Raw genomic sequence first — 27,453 nt, forward strand, 5'->3', positions numbered from 1 at the left:
CCTTTAATCCCAGCACTCAGGAGGCAGTGACAGGTGGATCTCTATGAGTTTGAAGCCAGCCTGGTCTACACAGTGAGTTCCAGGACAGCCAGGACTACATGGATAAAGGAAGAAAAGAAAAGAAAGAAGGAAGGAAGGAAGGAAGGAAGGAAGGAAGGAAGGAAGGAAGGAAGGAAGGAAGGACCTGAAGCTTGTTCAAGCAAAGGAGAAATTATTGGCTTAAGCAGAGGTGCCCAGGGAAGAACTTTCTTCTGGAACTCTGGACTTTGCCTCAGTTTGTCCCCAGGTACCACAATGACTTCCTTCAGCAAGTGAAAGAAGGAGCCATGTGGCCAAAGACCATTCTGAGATGACATTACCCCAAAAGTTAGATGATGAATATCACTTGGAGATGTAAATGAATAAAAATTACCTGAGATCTTATCATTAAGAAATCCTAAGCAATGTGCTGTTTCACTAAGGGTGGGGAAGGGCCACCCAGATGCACTATGAGCTCCTGGATGTTCAGGAGAGGTCAGAGAAATAGAAAAGACAGTGTGATTGGATATTTATAGTGAATTGAAGACTTGCCTCATATCTCTGGTGATGCCTGGATCACTACCAACAAATTCTCACCGCATTCTAGTGCAGAAACCCTGACATACATCACATCTCATTTCCCTCCCTTGGACTGTCTGCTGATGGTTCCTGGAACTTAGTATTTACTGTCTACAACCTCCAGTCAAATGTCAAAGTCAGAAGTTCTTTTGAAGGACTGTACATTAGACCAAACCCCTTAATTTTATAATAAACTGAGTTTCCAAAACAAATTGCTATTTATGGTAAACTAACTTTGAAAAAATAAGAAATCATTTTCCATCTCTTGGAGTGATTAGCAGAACATCACAAAGAAGGAGATACACATATAAGTGTGGCAAAAGTTTATTTCAGGCTTTCAGACTTAGAATCCACGTGTGGTATCACATGCTTCTAGTCCCAGTACCCAGGAGACAGGCAGGTAGGTAGGTGAAACTGTGAGTTTAAGACCAGTTTCATCTGAAGAACAAGTTTCGGGACAGCTGCACAGAGAGACCCTGTCTCAAAATGGTATCTAATGGCTGAACTTTTGTTGTTGTTTTCTTTTTCTTTTCTTTCTTTCTTTCTTTTTTTTTTTTTTTTTCTTCTCTAGACAGGGTTTCTCTGTAGCTTTGGAGCCTGTCCTGGACTAGCTCTGTAGACCAGGCTGGCCTCAAACTCACAGAGATCCACCTGCCTCTGCCTCCCGAGTGCTGGGATTACAGGCGTGCGCCACCACTGCCCCACTTGTTTTATTTTTCAAGATAGGGTTTCTCTGTGTAGCCCTGGCTGTTCTGGAACTCACTCTGTAACCATGCTAACATAGAACTCAGAGATTCACTTCCCTCTGCTGGGATCAAAGGTGTGCACCAACACGCCCAGCTTCTAATGGTTAAACTTTTTTTCTCTCATGGAAATATCCTGCTCTTCTGTAGGCATATCTAAGATATTCTAGTAAGTACACAGATGAAATGGTAACCTGGGAAAACCAGGGAGGATAATCACAGCAGGTCTGTTTGAGAAGAGGCATTGTTAACTCTTTGTGGTAATTTGCATAAGAATGACCCCATAGGCTCATATATTTTCATGCTTACTTACCAGGGAGTGAAACTGTTTGAGAAGGATTAGAATTAGTAGGTGTGGCCTTCTTGGAGGAAGTCTGTCCCTGGCGGGTGGACTTTGAGGTTTGAAAAGCCCACACCAAGGTAGATGTCTCTGCTGCCTTCTGCCTGTGGATCAGGATGTGAAGCTCTTAATTACTTCCCCAACCACATCAGCCTGCATGCTGCCATGCTCTCTGCCATGATGATAGTGGACTGAGCCTCTGAAACTGTAAACAGGCCCCAAGTAAGTGCTTTCTTTTATAAGAGTTGCCTTGGTTGTAGTGTTTCATCACCACAGTAGTAACCCTAACTAAGATACTCTCAAATTCAGTGCACTAAAAAACTTTCAAGGATATTGTGAAGTGAGGGGACTTGAACTAGGGGCATGCTTAACTGAATCCTTTTCATGTTTGTTCAGCCCCTTCCTTGCCCTCTTGACCTTGACACTACTCTGAGGCTATTTCTAGATGATTGTGGGAGGGTCTGTGTGTGTGTGGCAGGTGTGCCCAGTGTTGCACCAGGAGGCCTGAGGCTATTGGGCATCTTGGTCTACCACTACCCACCTTATTCCTTTGAGACACGGTCTCATGTTGAATGTAGAGCTAGGCTGGCTGGTCAGCACGCCCTAGTGGTGATCTTCCTGTGTGTTTTTGGTGCACTTGCAACCACAGCCAGATATTTATGAGTTCGTGGGATTTGAATTCAGGTCCTCAGGCTTGAGTGGCAAGCTTTCTTACCTGCCAAGCCATCTCCCAGGCCCACTTTGGTCTTTATTTGCTGATTTAGCTTATATGCTTTGACCCACTCACAGCTCTCTGGATCTGTGGTCATTATCATGCAAAGTGAGGAGAATTCCAAAGCTCTGCTGACTGTCTTTTGCTTTTTGAGAGGACACATTTCATCCTTGAGAAACTTTGGGTTACAAACTCAACTCCGTAGGAAGAACAGACTTTTTAATGAAGAGCCCTAGAACAACCAGCTCTCCATCTGCTAAAACAATGGAATTTTAGCCGGGCAATGGTGGCGCACACCTGTAATCCCAGCACTCGGGAGGCAGAGCCAGGCGGATCTCCGTGAGTTTGAGGCCAGCCTGGGCTACAGAGTGAGTTCCAGGACAGGCACCAAAACAACACAGAGAAACCCTGTCTTGAAAAACCAAACCAAAACAAAAACATAAAACAAACAAACAAACAAAATCCAAAAACTTAAAATATAATGTTAAATTGTAGAATTCTCAGAGACCTCAGGGTAGGCCAAACAGTCTTAGATATATCACTCCAGCATAATCCATAAAGAAAAAAAGTCATGAGTTAGGCTTAATCAAAATCTGGCTGGGGATGGCTTGTAGAGTGCCTGTCTAGCATACAAAAGGTCCTGTGTTTGTCTCTAGCACTAAATAAAACCAGCCATGATTAAGGCATGTCTGTAATCCTGGAACTTGAGAGGTGGAGGTGGAGAGATCAGGAGTTTGAGGCTAGCTTGGGCTACATGAGGCTAGATGTGGAGGTGCACATGTGTAATGTCAACCTTCTGCAGGCTAATGCAAGAGGATTGCAAGTTGGAGGCCAGCCTTGGCTACATAGCAAGACGCTGAATTGCCAAACTTGGCCAGAGGGTGAAACGATGCTACAAACTGAAGAACGGTATTTGCAAATCACATATCCAACAAAGGATCAGTCTCCAGAATATATAAGTGACTTTGAAAATTCAAGACCAAGGAATAATCTTCAAAAACAGTGGAAAGATTTAAACAGACACTTCTCTATCTGAATGTAGTAAAAATAAATTAAAAGATGCTCAATATCAGGGGTCATTAGGAAAGTCAAATGAAAACCACAATGTAATGTATGTATTACAGCAGTTGAAATAACAGCCGTAATAAAAAGTGCTGGCAAGCCCACAGCAACTCTTACCTTGCCAGAGGGAATGAAAAAAGGCAATGTTTCCACTCAGGAGACAGCTTGGCAGTCTCTTAGAAAGCTAAGCAACAGCTACCAAATGATTTAGCCATGGCACTCCTGGGCATTTACCCTCACATTCACACAAAAACCTGTACCCAAGTGTTTACAGAAGCACTGTTCACAACCACAGGACACTGGAAACAACTCTAAATCCTTAAATAAGCAAGACAATGTTCTCTCCCAGGAAAACTCTCCAACAAACAAAGGAATGATGTTTGCCCCACTTCTACATGCTTGTACTGTTCATGAGAATCTCGCGGGAAAGCTGCAAACTTAGAGTCCAGTGTAGATGACTCTCTTACCATCAGACTTTCCTTGGGAACGTTTATATTTTCATTTTAATTTGAAGTGTGTGTGTGTGTGTGTGTGTGTGTGTGTGTGTGTGTCTGTGTGTGTGTATTGGTTAAATTATTAAGGCCACTCCACGTAGTTAAAAGGGAGGTTTATTTTGTGGGGTAACTTACAAATGAAGGGGTAGGTTACAGGGTCTGGCAAGGGTATAGCGCAGTCCGGCAGTGTTCTCTTGAGAACTCTGCTCGGTCTACCTCCAGCGTCCAGAGTCCGGGAACCAAGAGACAGAGCTCTTCCCGATCCTTCGTCTTCCGCTTCCTCCTCTGCCCCACCTTGTGAGTGTGACCATTACCGAAGCCTCAGTGGGGGTTGGAACTTCCAGGCCAATGCTGGGATGGCTACCCACTACATCTCCCCCTTTTGTCTAAATAAGAAAGCTCTAACCTAATACAAGACTATATACAAAGAGATGCTTATCAAATATTGTCTAGGAGTAATGAGGGATAATGACCTAGATAAGTTGGAATTAAAATAAGTACAAACAATATCAAGCAAAAAACACATAGTAAAATCCAGGGAAGTCTAGGGCATGGGTAGGTGGCGTGTTACAAAGATCATTCCAAAAGGTGTCCTATCCTAAAGAACCTGAGTCTAATACTTAATATATCCTATCTAAGATATTATATATGTATATATACTAAGTTGTAACTATAACTGCTAATCTCCAACCTCATCAAAGACCTGAGAAGGAATATAATAATACCTGAGAAATGGGAGAAGGATGCAAGCAACTTTCAGGAGTCTTGCAAGAGTAGACAGAGACAGCTAGCAGCCTGGACAGTCACCTAATGTTTCTCAGCATCGTTGGTGCATTCAAATTGGCTACAGGCCTAGAGTATCTGACAGACCATTTTCAGAAGCAGGAATTCTGAAAGACCATCTTACCCTGTCTTGGCAAAGTATAGTGGTCGCTTTCCTTGTGTCCCGCTTGTCCAGAAAGGACAGCATTTGTACTGTCAGCAGTTGAGGCAAGGGCAGTTCTTTGCCCAGTAGGCCATTTTGTGCCAAGAAGACAAACTTCCAAATGGAAATGTCTTAGAAGCCCAACATTCTCTTGGGAACAAATTGGTGCTGCCAGGAGCAATTGTGTCTCACGTCAACAGAATTCTAAGTTATTTAAATGCCATGTTCTCTAGGTCCATGAAGTGTTTGAAGATTACCTGTCCATCTGACCTATGTATTTATTAATCTGGATGACCTAACTAACATAATTATAGAGATGACAAGCATAGGTGACAATAACTATGTAAGTCTTGTCTACCTAAACAACCTAAGGACTAAGCTTCCTATAAATAAGGCAAACAGTCTGTAAGCAAATGCACAGTAAAAGGACAATGACTTTAAATTGTGACAATACACAAAATATCTTTAACAGAGGTAGGAATGTATAGTGCAATATGCAATATGATAATAATCCTAAATATATATCAGTATACAGAATATCTTAAACAGAAGTAGAACATATATACAGTATGACAGATATAAATTCACATTTGTATCAATATACAAATATTTCACATAAGAGTAAATATATATGTACAATATAACAAACATCGTTCTGTATTTGTATCAATATACAAATTATCTTAAATAGGAATGTAAAAAGTTTATATTTGTATCAACATATAAGAATTCATAACAGTGCAAAGGCTGGTATATTACTAAATTTGTTTACTAATGTATATGACAGTCTACTATAATATCTTATACCTATCCATTCCATTTCTTCTTTTCCCTTTTTTTTTTTTGAGACATATTTTCTTTCCTTAAGGAGAGTACTGAGTTTAACAGTTTCTTCCACCCCCAACCCTAGAACCATTATCCATAACCCTGAGAAATATGAAACCTTAGGGAGAAGGGGCGTCGTTTTCTTAGAATTGCTTCCTGCTGTTTAGGGAGCGATGGTATCTCTGTTGGGTATTGTGAGAAAGCTCAGATAGTTAAATCTCAGTTAGACTAACTGTAGATTCTGCAGCAACTCTCAGAGTAATGGGTAAGATTGTCTGAAATTTTGGCAAGAAGTGTAATATGATGATGATTACCATGGCATCATTCTGGATTGGGTAGAGTTGTTGTTGTTGGGGCCCCATCTTCCTTCTGGAGACTTCAGAGATTGCTATTGGAAAAAACTTATTTTTTTATCAGAATGGAAGGTTTGGATTTAAAGATGTCATGACATGTAAGAAAGGATTCCAAGAAATCAAGAGTAAGCATGGAGAGAATTAGAATCTTGAAGATAATGGTCCCTTATAATTGGTTTCCTTCTGTCTCACACCAGAGGGCTCTTCTGATATGGGACTGAAGAATCTCTCAACCTTTTCTTTTATCAATATGCTTGGGTTTAGAGAAGGAGTGAGCCAGTTCCATCTCCAAATCCAGCTTGGTTTATAATTAAATTGGAACCACAACTATTCTAGATTGATAGAGATATAGATGTTAGACAGTGATATCTTACCCTGTGTAGATTGGTACCAATAGATTCTTTCTTTCTGCTGTAAACATCTGGATCTCCAAGGCCTTATGATTTCTGGAAGATGGGTATTTCCATTATCCTGGAAAGACAAAAACAGAACCCTACCCCAACCTTTGATTGTTAAATTTTTCTTACAACCTGAAGAGATGTCACATTGGTGGATGATCTTTTACTTCTCCTCATCAAGGGGTTTCTCCTGTTCGAATCGAATTTTTATTAATTTTGTTGGTATCCATAGCTTTTCTTCTCCTGTGGAAACAAAAGCAAAACCCCTTCCCCAACGTAGGACATATCCAGGTTTCCATTCTGAGGTCAACACATCTTTGAAATAAACCGGTTGGTTTAGCTCAGGAGTTTTGTCTGTCGTCCAATGTCTCTCCGCAGCTGTTGTTCCTTTCTCATCAGCATTGAGAAAATTCAAGGTTAATAAAGCACTATGCAATCTATTTCTAGGAGTCATTGTTACCTGTTGCTGTTTATTTAGCATATCCTTTAAAGTTCGATTGGATCTTTCTATGACTGCTTGGCCTGTGGGATTGTGTGGTATACCTGTAACATGCTTTATATTGTAATAAGCAAAGAACTGTCTCATTTTATTGGAGACATATGCTGGGGCATTGTCTGTCTTAATTTGTACAGGTATTCCCATGATGGCCATAACTTCTAATAGGTGTGTAATCACAGAATCAGCCTTTTCAGAACTCATAGGAGTTGCCCACTGAAATCCTGAATAGGTGTCAATGGTATAGTGTACATACTTTAATCTTCCAAATTCTGCAAAATGAAACACATCCATCTGCCAAATTTCATTTCTTTGTATACCCTTTGGATTGCTTCCTGCAGGTAATGGAGTTTGGTTATAGAAGGAACAAGTAGGACATTTTTTCACAATATCCGTAGCTTGTTGCCAAGTAATGGAGAAATCCTTCTTCAAACCTTTGCTATTTACATGGTGTTTCTTATGAAATTCTGAGGCTTCTAGCACATTACCCATTAGTAACTGATCAATCTCATCATTTCCTTGTGCCAGTGGACCTGGCAAACCTGTATGGGATCGAATATGGGTTATATATATAGGATGTTCCCTTTTTCTGATGATTTCCTGCAATTGTATGAATAATGAAGTTAATTCTGTATTATCAGGAATAAATTCAGCAGTTTCAATGTGTAAAACAACTCTCTCTGCATATTGAGAGTCAGTGACTATATTGAGGGGTTCTGTGAAGTCCATCAGTACCATAAGAACGGCATACAGTTCTGCCTTTTGTACAGAGCTGTATGGACTTTGTACTACTTTACTTAAGTCTCCTGATTTGTATCCTGCTTTCCCTGATTTATTTGCATCTGTATAGAATGTGAGGACTCCAGAAATTGGCTTGTGTCGTACAATGTGAGGAAGGACCCATTCAGTCTTCTTTATGAATTCTATTCTCTTGCTTTTGGGATAATGGTTGTTAATCTCTCCCAAAAAGTTACTGCAGGCTCTCTGCCAGTATTCATTATCTTTCCATAGTGACGAAATTTCCTCGTTAGTTAAAGGTACTACAATTTCTGCTGGGTCCATTCCTGTCAACTGACGAAGTCTTAATTTACCTTTCTGAATCAAATCAGAGATCTTTTCTATATAAGTCTTTAATTTCTTATTTGGTTTACGTGGTAGGAATATCCATTCCAATATAATATCTTCCCTCTGCATCAAAATACCTGTGGGGGAATGTCTGGAGGGGAATATGACAAGAATACATTTAAGTTGTGGATCCACATGATCCACATGTGCTTCTCGAATTGTCTTTTCTACTAGAGCCAATTCCTTCTCAGCTTCGTCTGATAATTCTCTTGGACTATATAATTCTTTGTCCCCTTCTAGAGTATTAGCCAAATTTTGTAGTCCATCTTTGGGTATTCCCATGATACCCAATAAGTTGGAAATGCTTCCTAACAACTTTTGAAAATCATTAAGAGTCTTTAATCGATCTCTCCTCAGTTGTACCTTTTGGGGTCTAATTTTTTGTAACTCTATCTTATATCCTAAGTAATTAATAGAATCTCCTCTTTGTATTTTTTCAGGAGCAATTTGCAGTCCCCAGCGAGGCAAAACTTTTTTTACTTCTTCAAACATGCTTTCTAATGTGTCTAACTTTGGATCTGCTAATAGGATATCATCCATATAGTGATAAATTATGGATTGTGGAAACTTTACACGAATTAACTCCAATGGTTTTTGCACAAAGTATTGGCATAAGGTAGGGCTGTTTAACATTCCCTGTGGGAGGACCTTCCATTGATATCTCTTGACTGGCTGAGAATTGTTATAATTAGGAACTGTGAAGGCAAATTTTTCTCTATCATTTTCTTGTAAGGGTATGGTAAAGAAACAGTCTTTTAAGTCAATAACTATTATAGGCCATTCTTTGGGTAGCAGAGAGGGCAAGGGCATCCCAGTCTGTAGGGAGCCCATTGGCTGAATTACTTTATTAATAGCTCTCAGATCTGTCAGCATTCTCCAATTACCAGACTTTTTTTTAATAACAAATACAGGAGAATTCCAAGGGCTGGTAGATTCTTCAATGTGTTGAGCATTTAACTGCTCTTGAACCAGATGTTCTAAAGCTTGTAGCTTCTCTTTTGTCAAAGGCCACTGTCCAACCCAGACAGGTTTATTAGTTAGCCATTTTAAAGGTAAGGCAGTTGGTACTTCTGAGAGTTCAACAGCAGTTGTGCTCTGTTTGTGTACAGCCTGAATAGTTGGTGACTGTTTTTTATAGCATTTTATGATATTATTCCTAGAAACATGCATTGGCCTGTATTCCTTTTCTGAGAGTGTAGGAATTTTAATCTGGGTATTCCACTGTTGTAACAGATCTCGGCCCCATAGATTTACTGCTACATTTGCTACATATGGCTTCAGCCTTCCTCTCTGTCCTTCTGGCCCTATGCATTCAACCCATCTCGAACTCTGTTTTATCTGAGATAGGGTGCCAATTCCTAAAAGTTGGACATCTACCTCTTGAAGAGGCCAATTTGGATGCCATGATTTTGGTGTAATTACAGTCACATCCACACCTGTGTCTACCAGGCCCTCCAGAACCAAGCCATTAATTCGAATTCTAAGCTTTGGCCTTTGTTCATTTATGGAAGTCTGCCAAAATATTTGTTTTATTGTGTTCTTTGTAAACTGTGATTCATCTATCAGAGCTGTTTTATCATCCATTGCAGTATCAGTTTTTACATTAGACATTGGTTTATTCAGTTGTCCTGGAGAGGAATGTCTTCCACAGTGGCTGGGAATGTTCTCACCACATTTGATTTGGGGGCCTGCAAGAGGCCCCCTGAGGCGTTTCCCGCTACTAAAGGGTTGCCTCGTATATCTATTTTTGATCTGCACTCACTGGTCCAATGTCGGCCTTTGCCACATCTTCTACATAATCCAGGAGGTGGTTGGGGTCTTCTGTTTAGGCTATTCCTAGAAGGAGTATTACTTCTAGGATTACCCCATGTACAGTTTTTACTTATATGACCTGGTGTACCACATTTAAAACATTTGGTACCACGGGGCCTTCTTACACCTCTGGGATTTGTCTCTCCTATCCAAGCCTCATTACTGTAGTTAAGAAATTCAACACTATTAGTATACTGAATCCATTCTTCCAAAGGAGCTGATCTGATCTTTAATGGTGTAAGTATTCTTTTGCATTCTGCATTAGCATTGTCGAATGCCAAGGACTCAGTTAATACTTTTCTTAATTCTTTATCTGATACAGCTTTTGTTATAGCTGTGTTCAGCCTTTGTAAAAAATCAGTGAAGGGTTCATGTGGTCCCTGAAATATCTTTGTGTATACCTCAGTTGCTTTTCCAGGTTCTGGAATTTTTTCCCAAGCATTTAGAGCTGCTGTATGGCATAGGAATATTGTATGCTCATCATAAATGGCTTGTACATTCCTGTCAGTGAAACATCCCTCACCAAGTATTTGATCTTGGGAGATCTCAAAACCTCTGAGGTTACCTTGTTGTTCTAAATTTCTTGCCTCTTCTCTCAACCAGCTTTTCCACTGTAACTGCTGGCTATATTCTAGAACAGCTGAAATTAACTGATGCCAGTCATCTGGAATGATTCTATGTGAGGTAGACCACGAATTTAACATCTGTTTTACATATGTGGAGTGTATCCCATATGTAACTACTGCTTCCTTTATATTTTTAAAGTCCCTTGTTGAAATTGGTTGTAATGTATATGTCGTATATGGCTCGGGGTGTGTGTCATCTGCTGGTTTCTCATGGATGATAACAGGATAAGCCATTGTATGAGAGCCATTTGGAGATGTTACAACCTGTATGGTCTTGCCCTTCTGCTTATTAGGTCCCTTGTCATGTTTATTTAGAGTTTCCTCCAGGGCTTGTAAACGAGCACCTAGGGTCTGTTCCAGGGAGTAAACCTCCTCTCTTGTAAGGGATTCCAGATTTTTCATGGAATCATGGAAGTTTTTATGTTCTTCTGAAACACATGATTCCATGGACCTTATCCTATCAAGTAATGATAATTTTTCTTCCTTATATATTGTCTGAGTAGCTACAACTTCACTCTGGAGAGTTAGTGTTCTATCCATTAAATACTCATATTTATTATCAATAAAAGCAATTTTGGGTACAAGCTTGTTTTGTAAATTCTGGTTAGCAGATTCCAGAGAGAGAATCTTTTTATGTAAGTCCTGGCCAGCAGATTCCAGAGAAAGAATCTTTTTCTGTAAGCCTTCATTGCTATCTTTTAAAACCTGTAATTCCTGGTTAGCAGATTCCAGAAAGAGAATCTTTTTATGTAAGTCCTGGTCAGCAGATTCCATAGACAGAATCTTTTTCTGTAAGCCTTCATTGCTAACTTTTAAAGCCTGTAAATCCTGGTTAGCAGATTCCAGAAAGAGAATCTTTTTCTGTAAGCCTTCATTGCTATCTTTTAAAACCTGTAATTCCTGGTTAGCAGATTCCAGAAAGAGAATCTTTTTATGTAAGTCCTGGTCAGCAGATTCCATAGACAGAATCTTTTTCTGTAAGCCTTCATTGTTATCTTTTAAAGCCTGTATCAGTCCCAATAATGACTCATCTTTGTTCTTATTATTAAACCAGTGTTTGAACACTGTGTGAATTATTACAATGAATGTCAAAATGGTACAGGCCAGATATGTCTTAGGGAGGTCGTATATTTCCAGGAAAATGTCATTCAGCATACAGGCAAAAAGGTTATTAAATTCTTGTGAGGTAATGTTGTCAGCCATATTACAAGAATTACTCAAAATTTGTTAGTCAGTTTTAAGGTGTAAAATTATCAAGTACTTTTACTTGAAAGTAGCTTACTTTTCCATGGTTTTCGGGGGTGCAATAGCACTTTTCAGCCAGCAGGAGGCGTTGGTATAGCTCCAAAGCAGGGCCTGCTGGTGACCTTGGCTGGCGGCAGCTGAAGGCAGGAGCCAAGATGGCGGGGAAACGGCACTCGGAGGAGTGGGAAGATCTCACTCACAGCGGTTTTCGCTGGTCTGGGGGATAAGCTAGGGAACTGAGACTGGACTAGCTGCTCCCTTTTTCGGGAATGGAACCGTGTAGGTGTCCCCTGGTTAAATGGAACTTTGCAGGCGGTTTTAGGTACCCGCCAGCCGGGGAGGAGGCTGAGGGAGGGAGCCGCCTGGGCCTTTGGAATTTGCCCCACGTGAGCGCCAGATATTGGTGAAATTATTAAGGCCACTCCACGTAGTTAAAAGGGAGGTTTATTTTGTGGGGTAACTTACAAATGAAGGGGTAGGTTACAGGGTCTGGCAAGGGTATAGCACAGTCCGGCGGTGTTCTCTTGAGAACTCTGCTCGGTCTACCTCCAGCGTCCAGAGTCCGGGAACCAAGAGACAGAGCTCTTCCCGATCCTTCGTCTTCCGCTTCCTCCTCTGCCCCGCCTTGTGGGTGTGACCATTACCGAAGCCTCAGTGGGGGTTGGAACTTCCAGGCCAATGCTGGGATGGCTACCCACTACATGTGTGTGTCTGTGTGTCTGTGTGTCTGTGTGCGTGCACGCTGTAGTGTGTGAATGCAGGTGCATGCACACATGTGCATTCATGTAGAGGTCAGAGGAGAACTTCTGATGTCGTCCATCGCTCTGCTCAATTGCCTTGAACAGGGTCCCTCAATGAACTGGAAGCCTGCTATTCCAAATAGTCTGACTAGCAAGAGAGTGCCAGTGTCCACCTGTCTCTGCCTTCAACTCGGGGACTACAAACCAGCTAGCCAGATGTGTGGGTGCTGAGAATATGAACTCATATCCTCACCCTTGCCCAGAAGGCACTCTCACCCACAGAACCATCTTCCCAGCACCTTTGGGAATATGCAAACCTGCTTTTGAGGGCTTTAATGTGGTCAAAGATAGAGGGTTAAATGCCAGCACCACTGTATCTGTCCCCTTGGTCCCTCGTCAGCCCCTCCCACCCGTTCCTCCCATAGTTCACGGTGGTGTGTCCACTTACCATGTAGGTCCCAGAACACTTGGAGTTCTTTCCAGCCACAGGGCCTTTGCACTTTTGGCTCCCTCTGCTGGTGGGCTCTTCCACTTGTCCTCCTGACTGACTCCTGCTCATCCTTCCCACAAAGCGCCTTCTCCTCAGGGCTGTCCCTTTCTCTGCACTTACTCCAGCTATTTTATCCGCTATGTCCCTGGGGTGAAGGCTCCATGGGGATGGAGACCAGGTCCCTCTGGGTCATCAGCGCCTTCCCAGCACATCACATGCTGGGCCTTTCTTCATAAGATCCTGACAAATGAACAGATGAATGGATTGAGTGTGAAGTGAAGTTTGCCCACTCCAGGATGGTCTGTTTCCATCAGGGAATCCAGACAATGGAAACACTCCCTTATTTTAAAGACAAGCACGGAGTAGGTATCCTAGAGCAAAGAGACTTCCTTAAATGATATTTCTGTATAGTCCCATCTACTCTGATAGCCAAGAAAGATAACAGGGTTCCTTTTGGAGAAGGATAGAAAAAAACTGAAGAGAGATGATCATCTATTTGGACCCATTTGTTCAGCCAGAACCATGACTCTAGAGGCAGGCTGTATATGTGTGATGGTTATCTCAGTTGTCAACTTATTGCAAGTTAGACTCACATTGGAAACGGGCCTATGGGCACACCTATGGGGATTATCTTGACTGTGTTAATGGAGGTAGGAAGACCTGTTCTCTGTGGGTGGCACCATTCCTTAGGCTAAGAAGGTCTTGGACTGTTCAGACAAGATGAGCTGCATAAGTATTCCTCGCTCTCTGCTTCCTGATTGTGGGAGTGGTGTGACCTCAAGTGTGTGCTTCAAGCTCCCGCTTCCTGGCCGTGATGGGCTGTACTCTTGAGCTGTGAGCCAAAACAAGTCCGTTCTCTCTTGAGTTGCTTTTCTCCAGGTATTCCATCACAACAACAAGAAACTGAGACCACATTCAAGAAATAGTTATTTTCTCCCCAAAATTTGAGATCCAGAACAGTAACGGGTGATATATACTTCACAACATACCCTATTTCCAGGGAAGATGCAGTTCTTAACCAACTTACGTCTTTGGCACTGATTTTTTAAATGACATTTACTCTTCAGTTCACAGGTCCTGGTTGTCATCCAGGTGGATGCACATGGCTCTTCTACGCAAAAGTAAGAATTCTGAAAAGAACTAGAAAGATGTTTCAGAGGAGTGTTCTGATGATGACTCCCTCCCTCTCTCTCTCTCTCTCTCTCTCTCTCTCTCTGTGTGTGTGTGTGTGTGTGTGTGTGTGTGTAATTTTCATAGATCATTTTCCCACAAGCAATTTTGGCATGGGAATTTGAGGATTCCTGTGCGATGCTGTTGAGATTTTGGTTAGAAATGGACTTACCATTAATCATATATTATCATGGATCATATATATATATATATATATATATATATATATATATATATATATATATATATGATGTTTTTTGAGACAGAGTTTCTCTTTGTAGACCCAACTGTCCTGGAACTAGCTCTGTAGACCAGGCTGGCCTCTAGCTTACAGTGCTGGGATTAAAGGCGTGGGCCACCACTGCCTGGCCTGGATCATATCTTTTAAAATAAAACCTGCTATTACAATTCCACTCTAAATAAGTATTTCTCATTCATGCCTAAACATTTTTAAAGTTCTGTTCTTGTTCTTAAAGGGTCACATCAAATCTCCAGACCTTGCAAACACCTATATTCTTCTGATTTAAATAGCACATTATTAATTTGAGGAAAAACACAGTAACCTAATACTGTTTCTATTACTCTTAGAGTTGCCTAATTTAAATGAAAATGAAAGGCATCCAATTAAATGTGAACTTCACATGAATTAGGAATTATTTTTAGTGTTTGTTCCAAATATTGCATGGGACATACTTAACCTAAAAATTCTGTTTTCCTGGCCACTTTTTGTCGGTGGTAACAGCCACGTGGCAGGTGAATAGTCATCAGATCTCCTGAGACCTACAGAACCTTTTATTTCTTCCTGGCCTGTGGCTGTCCACGGCCGAATCTTCCCAAAAAGGGCAGAAAGGAGAGCTGGAAGCTTAGTGAGACCAAGCCATCAAGAAGGGCAGGGTGGCCGGGCGGTGGTGGCGCATGCCTTTAATCCCAGCACTCGGGAGGCAGAACCAGGTGGATCTCTGTGAGTTCGAGGGTAGCCTGGTCTACAAAGTGAGTTCCAGAACAGCCAGGACTGTTACACAGAGAAACCTTGCCTCAAAAAACCAAAAGAGGAGGAGGAGGAGGAGGAGGAGGAGGAGGAGGAGGAGGAGGAGGAGGAGGAAGGAGGAAGGAGGAGGAGGAGGAGGAGGAGGAGGAAGGAGAAGGAGAAGGAGAAAGAAGGAGAAGGAAAGAAGAACAGGGTGTAGTTTGGGGAGGAATCTAAGACTCTCTAGGTCATTTATTTTGCAGATATGAACACAAAAGCCAGAGGGTCAAAAAATAAGCTAGCATAAAGCCAATGATTACCTTCAGAGAAATATTGTAAATTTTTATTATTTTTATTTGTGTCAGAGAAGCCCACGGAGGCTTGGGGAAGTTGGGGGTGGCAGAAATGAGGTTTGGATCTGACTTCATATCCCAGCTCCTTCCCTTCCCCACGACAGACTCCCTGTGACCCCCTGCCCCTGCCTGGTGAGCGAAGGGCCGCGGGCCTGGGTCACGTGCCACACTCCACGCTGTGCCTGTCCTGTGGTGAAGTCCCATCTCTGCAGTGTTTGTCGTGTGTGTTCCTTCTGTCTTCCACATTTCTTTAAATTCACTCCTGTTTAATATATAGAGGTATATTTCATAACAGAAAGTTTCTATCCTTTCTGTAAATGGGAAAGTATTTATCTCCTGTCACAAAAAGAAGATGATTTGTAAAATAGATTCAATTAGAAGAACGTTCAGTTTTGAAGACCTTGTATTGCTTGGCTGCAACATTGAAATCAGAGACTGGCTTTTCCACACATGATTTGATATTGCTTAACTCTGTGAACACAAATGCGCCCAATCATTTTACCAACAACCAGCAATGTGTGTTTCATACTAAAAAACCGCTGCCCTACCCATCCCGTTTCATCACTAATGTGGAACAGGTGGAGGCTTAGAACTGGAAGCATTGAGGTCCTGACCCAGAGCCAGGCTTTCTGCACATCATCCTCCACTGCCATCTGAATCAACTGAAACGCAACTAGCGTCTACAACTTTAAGCCTGTTCAGAATTAGCAGTAGCTCGTAAAAGGCATTCCAGAAATGAAGCCGTTTATACTACAGATCAAATATTCATGCAAGGTAGCTTCCTATGGGTTTGAGGCCTCCACCATCAGACTGCCTGGGACTGGGTCTCCCTAGTGCTTTGAGGACGTGGCCACAGTACACCAGGTCAATGCAGTATGCCATATGCTGTGTGCACTCAGCCCCAGCCTGCCATGTCCTCTGTATGTCTGTTCACACTGCCATTCAGGATGTTTTTTAAATATATATATATTTGTTATCTATACAGCAGAGGGCACCAAATCTCATTACAGATGGTTGTGAGCCACCATGTGGGTGCTGGGAATTGAACTCAGGACCTCTGGAAGAGCAGTCGGTGCTCTTAACTTCTGAGCCATCTCTCCAGCCCCAGGATTCTCTTTTAGTGGTTTGAGGTTGACTGGTCAGACTTTGATGTGCTTCCTCTTCATTTCAGTTAATCAGGTGCTGCTGTTCCTTCTGGCCCTGACCCTTTGTGGGATTCTGTACAAGAAAGTTCATAAGGGAGCTGTCCTCAAGAATGAAGCAGGTGAGCACGCATGGGGTCTGTCAACAAGACACCTAAGAAAGTGGTTTCCATGTTTTCCACTGGGTCCTTTCGGTGGTTGGGTTGGGGGCAAATGAGAACGTGGTAAAGGGGGCAGCTTGTAAAACATCTTCCCCAGGGCATCAGTTCGGTTATGTAGCCTATGTCACATGGGGGGCTTGTTAGAAGATACCTAGACTGGAGTGTTACATACACTTGTGACCCCAGCCTCTAGAGGTTGAGGTAGGAGGGTTGTGAGTTTGAGATTAGCTTGGGCTACATAGTGAGTTCAGGGCCAGTCTGAGTTGCAAAGTGAGACTGTCTCAAACAAACAGAATCTCATTACTAGATCCCGCCTGAGGGGCTCAGCACCATAGAAAGAGTGGGGGCCTGAAAATTTGCATTTCTTATAAGCTCCACATTGGTGCTAGTGGTTCCTGGGTCCACCCTGAGGGACTGCTCTGCACCCTGTCCCTTCAGAGCCTCTCCCACATTGTGCTTTTGAGAATTGCTTCTTCCCTCCTCTTCTTGAAGATCCATTCCCATTAGCTGTAAACGGCTTCCAACAGCTCAACTTAAAAATGACCCTTCTGGCGGTGGTGGCCCACGCCTTTAATCCCAGCACTCAGGCGGATCTCTGTGAGTTCGAGGCCAGCCTGAGCTACAGAGTGAGTTCCAGGACAGGCACAAAGCTACACAAACCCTGTCTCAAAAAAAAAAAAAAAAAAAAAAAAAAAAAAAAAAAAAGACCCTTCAGGGGCTGGAGATGGCTCAGCGGCTAAGAGCACCAACTGTTCTTTCAGAGGACCCAGGTTCAATTCTCAGCACCCACATGACAGCTCACAACTGTCTGTAACTTCTAGAGGACCCAACACTCTTACACAGAGGTACATGCAGGCAAAATACCAGTGTTTATAAAATTAAAATAAATATATTTTTTTGAAAAATGGCCCTTCACAGGACTGTAGAGAGGCTCAGCCATGAAGACAACTGCTGTTCTTGCAGAAGACTCGTCCCAGCACCTACAGTGAGCAGCTAACAACCATCGTAGATCCAAGGGGTCTGACGCCCTCTTTTGGCATCCATGGGCACCTGCACTCATGTGCACAGACACAGACACACACAGAGACACAGGTGCGCACGCACGCACCTGGTATTGAGGAAATCAGGATGAGTCTGGTTTTGCTGAAAAAACACCAGCCATGAGCTGCCCAGCCAAGCCTGCATCAGTTAGATCTCCTCACACGGTTCCACGGTGACAGTGTACCCCTAAGTGAACAGTCTGTAAACAAGTCTGCTCTGGTTTGCTATTTAAACTGGATGCAGTAATTTAACCATCTGGCAAGACGTCATCCTCGTACGTAGGTTTGAGGCTGGCACAGGCTATGCTGCCCCCAAAACATTATTTTGTTTATTTATATAAAAAATAATTCCTTTAATCCCAACACTTGGGAGGCAGAGGCAGATGGATCTCTGTGAGTTCAAGGCCAGCCTGGTCTAGAAAAGTGAGTTCCAGGACAGCCAGAGCTACACAGAGAAACCCTGTCTTGAAAAAAAAAATCATGATTACTTAGAGAATTTGAAGAAAATGTAAGAAACACAAGCAAAATTAAAGTCACAATTTCATAAGTAGCCACAGATAAATTTGTAGAAGTGTATGTATCACATTGGGATCAAAGACCAGAAAGAATTATTTCTTTATTGACAGGGTTTCACTATTTAGTCCCAGCTGGCCTGGAACTCATGATATAGCCCAAGCTGGCTTCAGACCCACAGAGGTCCACCTACCTCTGCCTCCACATGTACCAACACACCAGCTAAGAATTTTATATTTTTTCCCCTTCAAAGTATATTATGAGATCCTCTAAAGTCAGGAAATATGTCATGAGAACCATTTTTTCCTAGTAGCAGAAACAGAAGTGGATAGAAAAAATATAAAGAGATGGAAAAGCCATTTAACATTTACTAAGTTGTACAAATACACCTGGTAATTTGTTTCAGTAAGTGTTTATTGAATTGGATATCAGCTGGAACTACCTTGGACCTAGGTGAGAAGAGAGGTTTTGTAAAACTGTCTGCAAAGAGAGAGGAAGCTTAGTAAAACTCAGCTGTACACAGATTGGTTATTTTTCACAATGCAGATTGCACTGTGCCACCAAAATATAATGTGTTAGCATCGATGTTCCGTCTCTTCCGGTGCTGAAGTATGATTGGGCATTCATGTGCTAGCCATGCCCCTTAGTTACTCCTTCCTCTTGCTGCTAACACTTGACTGCGTAGTGGAGAGCAGCAGAGACCCACAGCAGTACAGGTCACACAAGTTCCGATGCTGGGCCGGTGAGGCTCTGCATTCAGTGTGTGTTTCAGCTGTGTGTGTGAGACCGTGGACTGGCATATGAAAAAGAGGCCCGGAGCAATAGGGACTTAGAAGTTTACCCTATCTTCACTTGAAAATCTGATGCATGGATTCCACAGCCTTTCAGATCAAAGTCCTTCAGTACCTTACAGTTCTGATGTCTAGGTATTTTCAATCAAAGAAGGCTCTTCACCACATCATACCAACATGGCAGGGGAGGGAGGAGGGTGGGCATGGAGCATTACTCTGGGGTGCAGACCCTACAGATGCACACATCACTTAAACAACTTCCCATTTGTCCAACTTGACCACATTTTGCAGGAAGGGAATGGTAAGATTAGTGTTAGTGTTTGGCCAAGTGCCAGCTGAATTCTCACACCCGTGTCCAAAGACTGGGGAGAGCCTGGATGTTGGAGAGCCATCCTTCCCAGCACCATGGACTAGTGGTCAGACGTCTCTCCTAGGACCTTCCTTGTGCTCTGAGTTACTGATGTCGATGTGTGTGTGTGTGTGTGTGTGTGTGTGTGTGTGTGTGTGTGGTTTTTTTTTTCAGATGATGATTCCGAGTCCCCCGAGGACATGGAGGAGGAGATTCCAGTGGTGATCTGTGCTGCCCCAGGGAGGATGGGTGCAGCCATGGCCGCCATCAACAGCATCTACAGCAACACTGAGGCCAACATCGTGTTCTACGTAGTTGGACTACGGAACACTCTGTCTCGAATACGGTAGTTTGATGCTGTGGTTTTGGAATGCTCTATGTTCTTTCTTCTTTTTTCTCTTTAGATGGCCCTTACCTCCTCCTCCTCCTCCTCCTCCTCCTCCTCCTCCTCCTCCTCCTCCTCCTCCTCCTCCTCTTCCTTCTCCTCTTCCTTTTTCCTCTTCTAGATTGACGGCTGTCATTAGAATTATTGAGAGGAAGTCCTGGGTTTATTGTGACTGGACTAAAGTGTTTCTAGATGAGGAACTGTTATCAAAACCTCATTAGTCAAGTAGGACGGCATGTATTTCTGTAGGTGTGAACTGTCTAGGGAACTAAAGAGCCCCAGTCCTGAAGCAGCTTACCAGAAAATCTTTCAATGTTTGTTCTTAGCCAGGTTAATGAAGACCTGTGATCCTAGCTACTGAGGAGGCAGAGCCTGGAGGAGCACTCTGGGCTATAGAGGGAAGGCCACAAAATTAGGCAACTTTATCAGATCCAATCTCAAAATAAAAAGTGACAACAGAGTAGGGGTGTAGCTCAGTGGTAGAGTGCATATGTGAGGACCTGGGTTCAATTCCCAGCAGAGGAGGGAAAACAATTGTTCTTTTTATCCCCCCCCCTTTACCTAACCTAAGGAAATATTTGCATAATCCTTACTAACTATATTTTTGGGGGAAAGGGGTTGGAGATTTAATCCATGTCTCGCACAGATTAAACACAGGCTCGACCACTGAATCACACTTGACCTGTAATGTTTGAACTGCAAACTTGCAGGAATATAACTTTATAGGTCATATTGTAACTTTGAACTTACTTTTCCTATGACATGCCATACCAAAAAAAAAAAAAAAAAAAAGAATTGGAGGTAGAATAAGAAGAAATCAACAGAAAATCAAAATTCAAATGTGCTTTAGAAATGCAGGATAACTGTGTAATCTTGGACAGTAGCTCCCTGAGCCCAGGAATTAGAAGAAAAAGCTGACAGACTTCCCTGTATAACACAAGAACTTCTGAATAATGAAGAACAGTGAGTGGGATTAGTTATAAAATCCATTAGTAAAAAGTATGGCTTATAATGAAGAATTGTTGCAAAAAAATTTTAAATGTTAAACTTAGTGGAAAAATGAGCATAAACTACAAACAGACACCAAGGCCCAGAGTTCCATCCCCAACTCTATGAACAACACAACTACCAAGGACCAACACTGTGGGCCTAGTACTCAGAGGCTGAGGAAGAAGGATTGTGGATCAGAGACCAGACTGGGCTGCATGGTGAGGCATTCTCCCAACTAACAAAACTAGCCAAATAACCAACCAACCAACCAACCAACCAACCAGCCAACTAACCAACCAAAAAAGAATAGATCGCACAATTCATAGAGATACATATGGTCAACAGAGTGGGCTGTCTCCCAGTTCCTGGCTGGTCCTCCTCCCCCAATGTTTAACTATTTACAACGAGTTCTCACTTAAGGAGAACACTAGGGTAGAGCTGTGGACGGACCCACTGTACCTCTCAGTCAGTCACCACAAGAAAATATACTTCTGGAACAACTGCCTCGTTCCCAGCAACAGTGGCAGAGTTCTGCCGCCGAGCACCGACCCCCAGCCCTCTTCTGCCAATTTGCCATCAACAGCAAATGTTGCCATATGTGGCTTGGGTCATTGCCAACTTTGTTTTGAGATGATTTCTACCACTATATGCTCATAATGAATCCGATGAGAGAGAGAGACACCTTGTGAGACTGAGTGACAAAGGAGGGGGGAAGAAGAAGGGTGAAGCAGAGGAGGGACTGAGCGACAGCGTCCTTTGGAGGAGGGAACAAGATGGCAGTCAGAGGCTGGGCTCCGAGTGCCGCCTGTGTCTCAGCCGGAGAGCGTGGCGGTTGGTCTGGCAAGTACGAGGAGGATTTTTGGGTGTAGGAATATACTTGGTTCTGTCTTGTTAATTTCCTTTGCAGGAAGAGTTAGGAGAGTGGAGGCAGGGAGAGGGGAGATGGGAAGTTGGACCAGGTGGGGAAGCAATCGGAAGGATTTGTAGCATGGAAACTGTTTACAGACACTTAACTTTCTAAGGCCAGAACAGACGAGCCCTGGGATGGCATGCAAGTTAATGGTGGAAAGATCTGAAGTGTGTACTAGAGGTTTCTGGTCATCTCTTTAGAAAGTGGATCGAGCATTCTAAACTGAGAGAAATAAACTTCAGAGTTGTGGAGTTCAACCCCGTAGTCCTCAAGGGGAAGATCAGACCAGACTCATCGAGGCCTGAGCTGCTCCAGCCTGTGAGTAAGAGTCATGCCCACGGTGGGGACAGTCCTGAGTTCACGTACACTGTAGAGCCACAGCCACCTGCCGTTGTTGTTGTCGAGACAGGGCTTCTCTGTCTAACAGCCCTGGCTGTCCTGGAACTCGCTCTGTAGCCCAGGCTGGCCTCAAACTCACAGAGATCCGCCTGCCTCTGCCTCCCAAGTGCTGGGATTACAGGTGTGCGCCACCATGCCTGGCCTCGCCATCTCTCTTAGTTAGGGTTTCTACTGCTGTGGCAAAACACTGACCAAAAAGCAAGCTGGGAGTAAACTGTTTATTCCACATCACTGTTCATCACTGAAGGAAGTCAGGACCGGAACTCAAGCAGGGCAGGAATCTGGAGGCAGGAGCTGATGCAGAGGCCATGGAGGGGTGCTGCTTATTGGCTTGCTCAGCCTGCTTTCTTATAGAACCCAGGACCACCAACCAGGGATGGCACCACCCACAATGGGCTGGGCTCTCCGCATTGGTCACTAATTAAGAAAATACCGTACAGCTGGATCTTTTATTTTTTATTTTATTTTATTTTATTTTTCCAGAGCTGAGAACCAAACTCAGGGCCTTGCACTTGCTAGGCAAGCGCTCTACCACTGAAGCTAAATCCCCAACCCCATGGAGACATTTCCTCAACTGAGGCCCCCTCCTTTCAGATGACTCTAGCTTGTGTCAAGTTGACATAAGACTAGCCAGCACACCATCTGGGTATTTCAGACTCATGAGTGCTGGATCCCCACAAAGCTCTGCTTATTTATAACTTAGCAGCCACCTGCTCCCAGAGGATTTAAGATGGTTTATATAAGCACAATGAAGCTATTGGGAAGAAATGAGGCATAAAAATGTAGACTACATTTGTGTGTGAAGATAGCTGTGGGCCAGGGAGGGAGGGGATGGGGAGGGAGGGGATGGGGAGGGAGGGGGGCCGGGGAGGGAGGTGATGGGGAGGGAGGTGATGGGGAGGGAGGTGGGCCGGGAAGGAAGGTCATGGGGAGGGAGGTGATGGGGAGGGAGGTGATGGGGAGGGAGGTGATGGGGAGGGAGGTGATCGAGGAGGGAGGGGATCGGGGAGGGAGGGGATGGGGAGGGAGGTGATCGATGAAGGAGGTGATCGGGGAGGGAGGTGATGGGGAGGGAGGTGATGGGGAGGGAGGGGGGCAAAAACATTCCGAAGCACTACCAATCTTGTATCTTCTGTGCTTAATTATTAGTTAGCTCATACTCTTCCGAAAGCCAAGGGAACCCAGCAGTGTCACAGCTATGAGCCTCAGTGACAGCCACATCACACTTCAGGAGACATCCACGCTCTGCCTAGCCATGGGGGCCTTTTTCTCACAAGAGTGTCCACAGAATCCCTCTCCTTCATGAAGAGAAGTGTGTGTGTGTGTGTGTGTGTGTGTGTGTGTGTGTGAGAGAGAGAGAGAGAGAGAGAGAGAGAGAGAAAGAGATGCTTATGTGTCAGTGAACCCCAGCAAGCCTTTCTCCAGCCTCCCCTCAGTCCCTCACCCCTCTCCCAACCCCAGCTTGCCCGCCCAGCACTAGGTGGTTCAAACAAGCTACAGTCATCTTTTCATGTGGGTACTGGGTACCTACCAAGTGGGCACCAAGCTCAGGGCCTCATGCTTACGTGCTGAACCATCCTTCCAGTCCAAAAGCAGTTTCTGATGGCAATTCGTAGAAACTGGCTTCCTCCTATATGCAGTTCATGTAAATCCATCCTTTCCAATTAAATTTTAAAGCCTCTGCCTGTGATAGGCTCTACTGTTAGCAGATCACAATAACTAAATGGCACTAATGAAAACCCCAGACTGATGTTTCTGTTTTCTGGATCAAGACGCTGGGCTTGTTGCTGAGGCGTGTGTGTGTGTGTGTGTGTGTGTGTGTGTACGTGTGTACGTACACGTGTGCATGGGGGGGGCGGAAAAGGGGAGAGAGGTGAGGACTGGATTTAGGAGAGCTTCTCTGGGCCAGTCTGGCCTCATCCTCACAGCGCGGAGGACTGGGTGCTAAAAGCCTGGATGAGGCATCACTTTATCCCATTTTATTCCATTCCACACTTGGAGCTCAGCGGGCCATGGTCAGAGCTGACTTGGTACCAGACAACCTTGAGCCATATGCCTCTCCTCACCTCTGTTTCTCTTGTTTTAACAGCTGAACTTCGTTCGATTTTATCTCCCTCTGCTTATCCATCAACATGAGAAAGTCATCTATTTGGATGATGACGTCATTGTGCAAGGTACACTCACTCACCGCCAAGAACCCTTGCAAGGAGAACACTGCCAAGGAGAACGACATACTTTCCCCTCATTTTCCATAGTTGACTTCCAACTCTTTGTGAAGTGAACACAGCATTGTTGTCAAACTGGGCCTATTTTGCAAGCAGGGTTTGATACTTCCCTGGATAATCCAGTGGCAACCTCTCCGATTGCCAAGTCTGCTGTAATTACCTTGGTAGCATCTTCTCTGCATTCCTAAAACATGTAGAAATAATTGTCACCGAGAGCACTTGGTAGTGGCCTTGGCTGCGTGTGTGCATGCTGTATTTGTTCTCTTCCACGTGCAAGTTAGATAAGCGTTCAGAAACTACCAGCCTCAGACCTGACCAACACCCATCTGGATGTTTGAAGTGGTTTCCTCAATGGGCATGAGCTGTTAAGAACACCACACCACCACGCATGGGAAAGCGGGACCCTGTATTCTCTGATCTACTGAAGTTAGGAACTAAGCTAAGGTTCTTTCTAGCTCTGAGATACTTGCTGTGTTTTAATTGCTAATCCTCCCGAATACAGGCGACATCCAGGAACTGTATGATACCACCTTGGCTCTGGGCCATGCAGCGGCCTTCTCGGATGACTGTGATTTGCCCTCTGCTCAAGACAACAACAGAATTGTGGGGCTGCAGGTGGGCATGCTCTTAGAAATCCTACCTTACCCTTCTTCTTTGGCCCTGGCCCTCAATTCTCCCTCCACAACTCAAAATAATTACCCTCTCTGCATCCAAAGCCAGTGGGAACTTCCAGGAGATTGGGATGGTAGGAGGGGCTCCATTTTCCCCACCCACTGGGGCCAATTTCTGTAACCATTAAGTCTCACTTTCCTGATCTGAAACATGGCATGGACACTATTCTGTTGTTTGTGCGCTGCAATGGGGTACAACAAATGCTCTAAAATCATAGCTGTTGTGTGTGTATCACCACAAGCTGATACTGGGTTCACGGTCCTTACACAGAGGCTCACAACTATACGTAACTCCAGTTCCAAGGGACCCAACGCTCTGTTCTGACTTCCTTGGGCACCAGGCACACATGGTGCATAAACATGTATGCAGGCAAAATACTCATGCACATAATATAAAAATAAAACCATTTTTAAAGGGAGCAATGCATAGCACCGAGTGCGGGGACTGGCTGGTGTCAGGAGGCATCTTGAAGCTGGGACAAACAGGAGTAATAGGTTTGGATGAGGAACAGCTCAGGGTGGTCTAATGACCCTGGGCTTCTGCTTAAATAACAGGACAGACAGAAACACTATTTCCCGAGGCAGCATGTGGCAGCTTTAAGACAAGACTTGGTACGTATTGCCTGTTGGAACTGCTTAAGCATCAGGAAAGCAACGCTAGAGGCAAGAGGAGGCAGAGGCAGGAGGATCTCTGCGAGTTCCAGGACAGCCAGGACTGTTAGACAGAGAAACCCTATCTTGGAAAAATTAAATTAAATTAAAATTAAAAAAACAACAAGAAAAATGCAACACCAACTAGGCAGATGTGGCAGCTGGAAGGCTAGAGAGGCCAGAGTGTCAGATAGATGGAATTTAGAGCCCTGAAACAGGATGGGCTGCCAGTGGAGCGAGAAAAATAACAGGTGCTGGGACTGAGTATTCAGAGGTTGGAAAAAGAGGCAGAAACAGCAATGGAGAGCAGTGAGCTAGCTCGGGGGGTAAAAACACTTGCTCTGGAAGCCTGTCCTTTGACACGTACAATGCACTGTGGCATGTGCGTACACACACACACACACACACACACACACACACAAACACACACACACTAAAAACACGCTGGGCATGGTGGCACATGACTGTAATCCCAGCACTGGAGAGGCAGAGGCAGGCAGGTCTCTGTTGTAAGTTGGAAGCCAGTCTGGTCTGAGTTCCAGGACAGCCAGAGCTACATAGTGAGACCCTGCCTCAAACAACATGCACCAAAAGCAAGCTAGCTGCTGGTGGCACAGGAAACCCAGGGATACTGCACAACACCTCTGAGAGCATAACTATTTTCCAGAAACAGCAGACCCCATCCTGTTCTTTTGCAGAACACATACATGGGCTATCTGGACTACCGGAAGAAGACCATTAAGGACCTTGGCATCAGCCCCAGCACCTGCTCATTCAATCCTGGTGTGATTGTTGCCAACATGACCGAATGGAAACATCAGCGCATCACCAAGCAGCTGGAAAAATGGATGCAAAAGAACGTGGAGTATGTATGCATGGGATTCTCTGACATCATTGTTCCCAGCTGGGAAAGAAATGGCTCAGCTAATCTTTGTATAGCTCAAGAGTTTCAAACAACAACAACAAAAAATTTGAGGTCAGATTTTCATAGAACCTGTTGGCCAAGAAAAAGGGCATGGATGAAAATCTTTCCCCAAATGATAGAAATCTGAAGAATCGATGCTGTGAGATAAGGGTTCATTCCCTTTTATTTTCCTAGTACGCTGCTTTGTAATGTGAGTTGGACCTCTTCCACGGAGGAATCTTCATTTATTTTGAGTTTCCCTGCTGTTTAAGGGGGAGAGGGTCTTACTCTGTCGCCCTGGCCTGCTAGCCTGAAACTTGCTGTGAAACCAGACCGGCGTTTGCCACCAATATGCCGGGATTGAAGTCGGGCGCCGCCACACCTGGCCATAGACCTATCTTTAAGTCTAATTTCATAGAACCTGCATTTTTTAAAAATTCTTTTGATTTTTTTTCCCCCCAAGACAGGGTTTCTCTTGTGTAACCAACCGCCTTGGCTGTCCTAGAACTTGCTTTGTAGACCAGGCTGACCTCAAACTCCCAGAGATCCACCTGCCTCTGCCTCCTGAGTGCTGGGATTAAAGACTCGATTCCGCACCCTCCCTCCCCTCCCCCCCCACCCTGTTTTTAAAAACAAAACTATTTTTAATTTTATGTGTGTGGTGTTCTGCTTCCTTCCTGTACATTTATGCGCCGCAAGCATACCTGGTATCCTTAGAGGCCAGAGAGGGTGTCGGGTCCCTTGGAACTGGAGTCACAGATGGCTGAGAGTCACCACCTGGGTGCTGGGAATCTTGAAGACGAGTCCTTTGTATGCGTACCAGCTCTTAACTGTTGAACCATCTCTCCA

At 44.0% G+C, this 27,453-nt stretch overlaps 1 protein-coding gene across 3 annotated transcripts in view; it reads left to right on the forward strand.

The window, feature by feature from the left end:
* The window catches only part of Glt8d2 (glycosyltransferase 8 domain containing 2), a 42,851-nt gene that overhangs the window by 12,107 nt on the left and 3,291 nt on the right, over window positions 1-27,453 (forward strand). For all 3 annotated transcript variants that reach the window (XM_036169903.1, XM_036169904.1, XM_036169905.1), the window contains exons 2-8: window positions 14,051-14,104; window positions 16,645-16,737; window positions 19,644-19,815; window positions 21,955-22,072; window positions 24,243-24,327; window positions 24,881-24,993; window positions 26,399-26,565. In XM_036169903.1, coding sequence (XP_036025796.1) covers window positions 14,080-14,104; window positions 16,645-16,737; window positions 19,644-19,815; window positions 21,955-22,072; window positions 24,243-24,327; window positions 24,881-24,993; window positions 26,399-26,565 — 773 coding nt within the window. In that variant the 5' untranslated portion in view covers window positions 14,051-14,079. The remainder of the gene's footprint in view (window positions 1-14,050; window positions 14,105-16,644; window positions 16,738-19,643; window positions 19,816-21,954; window positions 22,073-24,242; window positions 24,328-24,880; window positions 24,994-26,398; window positions 26,566-27,453) is intronic.

This window comes from Onychomys torridus, chromosome 20, assembly GCF_903995425.1.
Source record: "Onychomys torridus chromosome 20, mOncTor1.1, whole genome shotgun sequence".
NCBI lineage: Eukaryota > Metazoa > Chordata > Mammalia > Rodentia > Cricetidae > Onychomys > Onychomys torridus.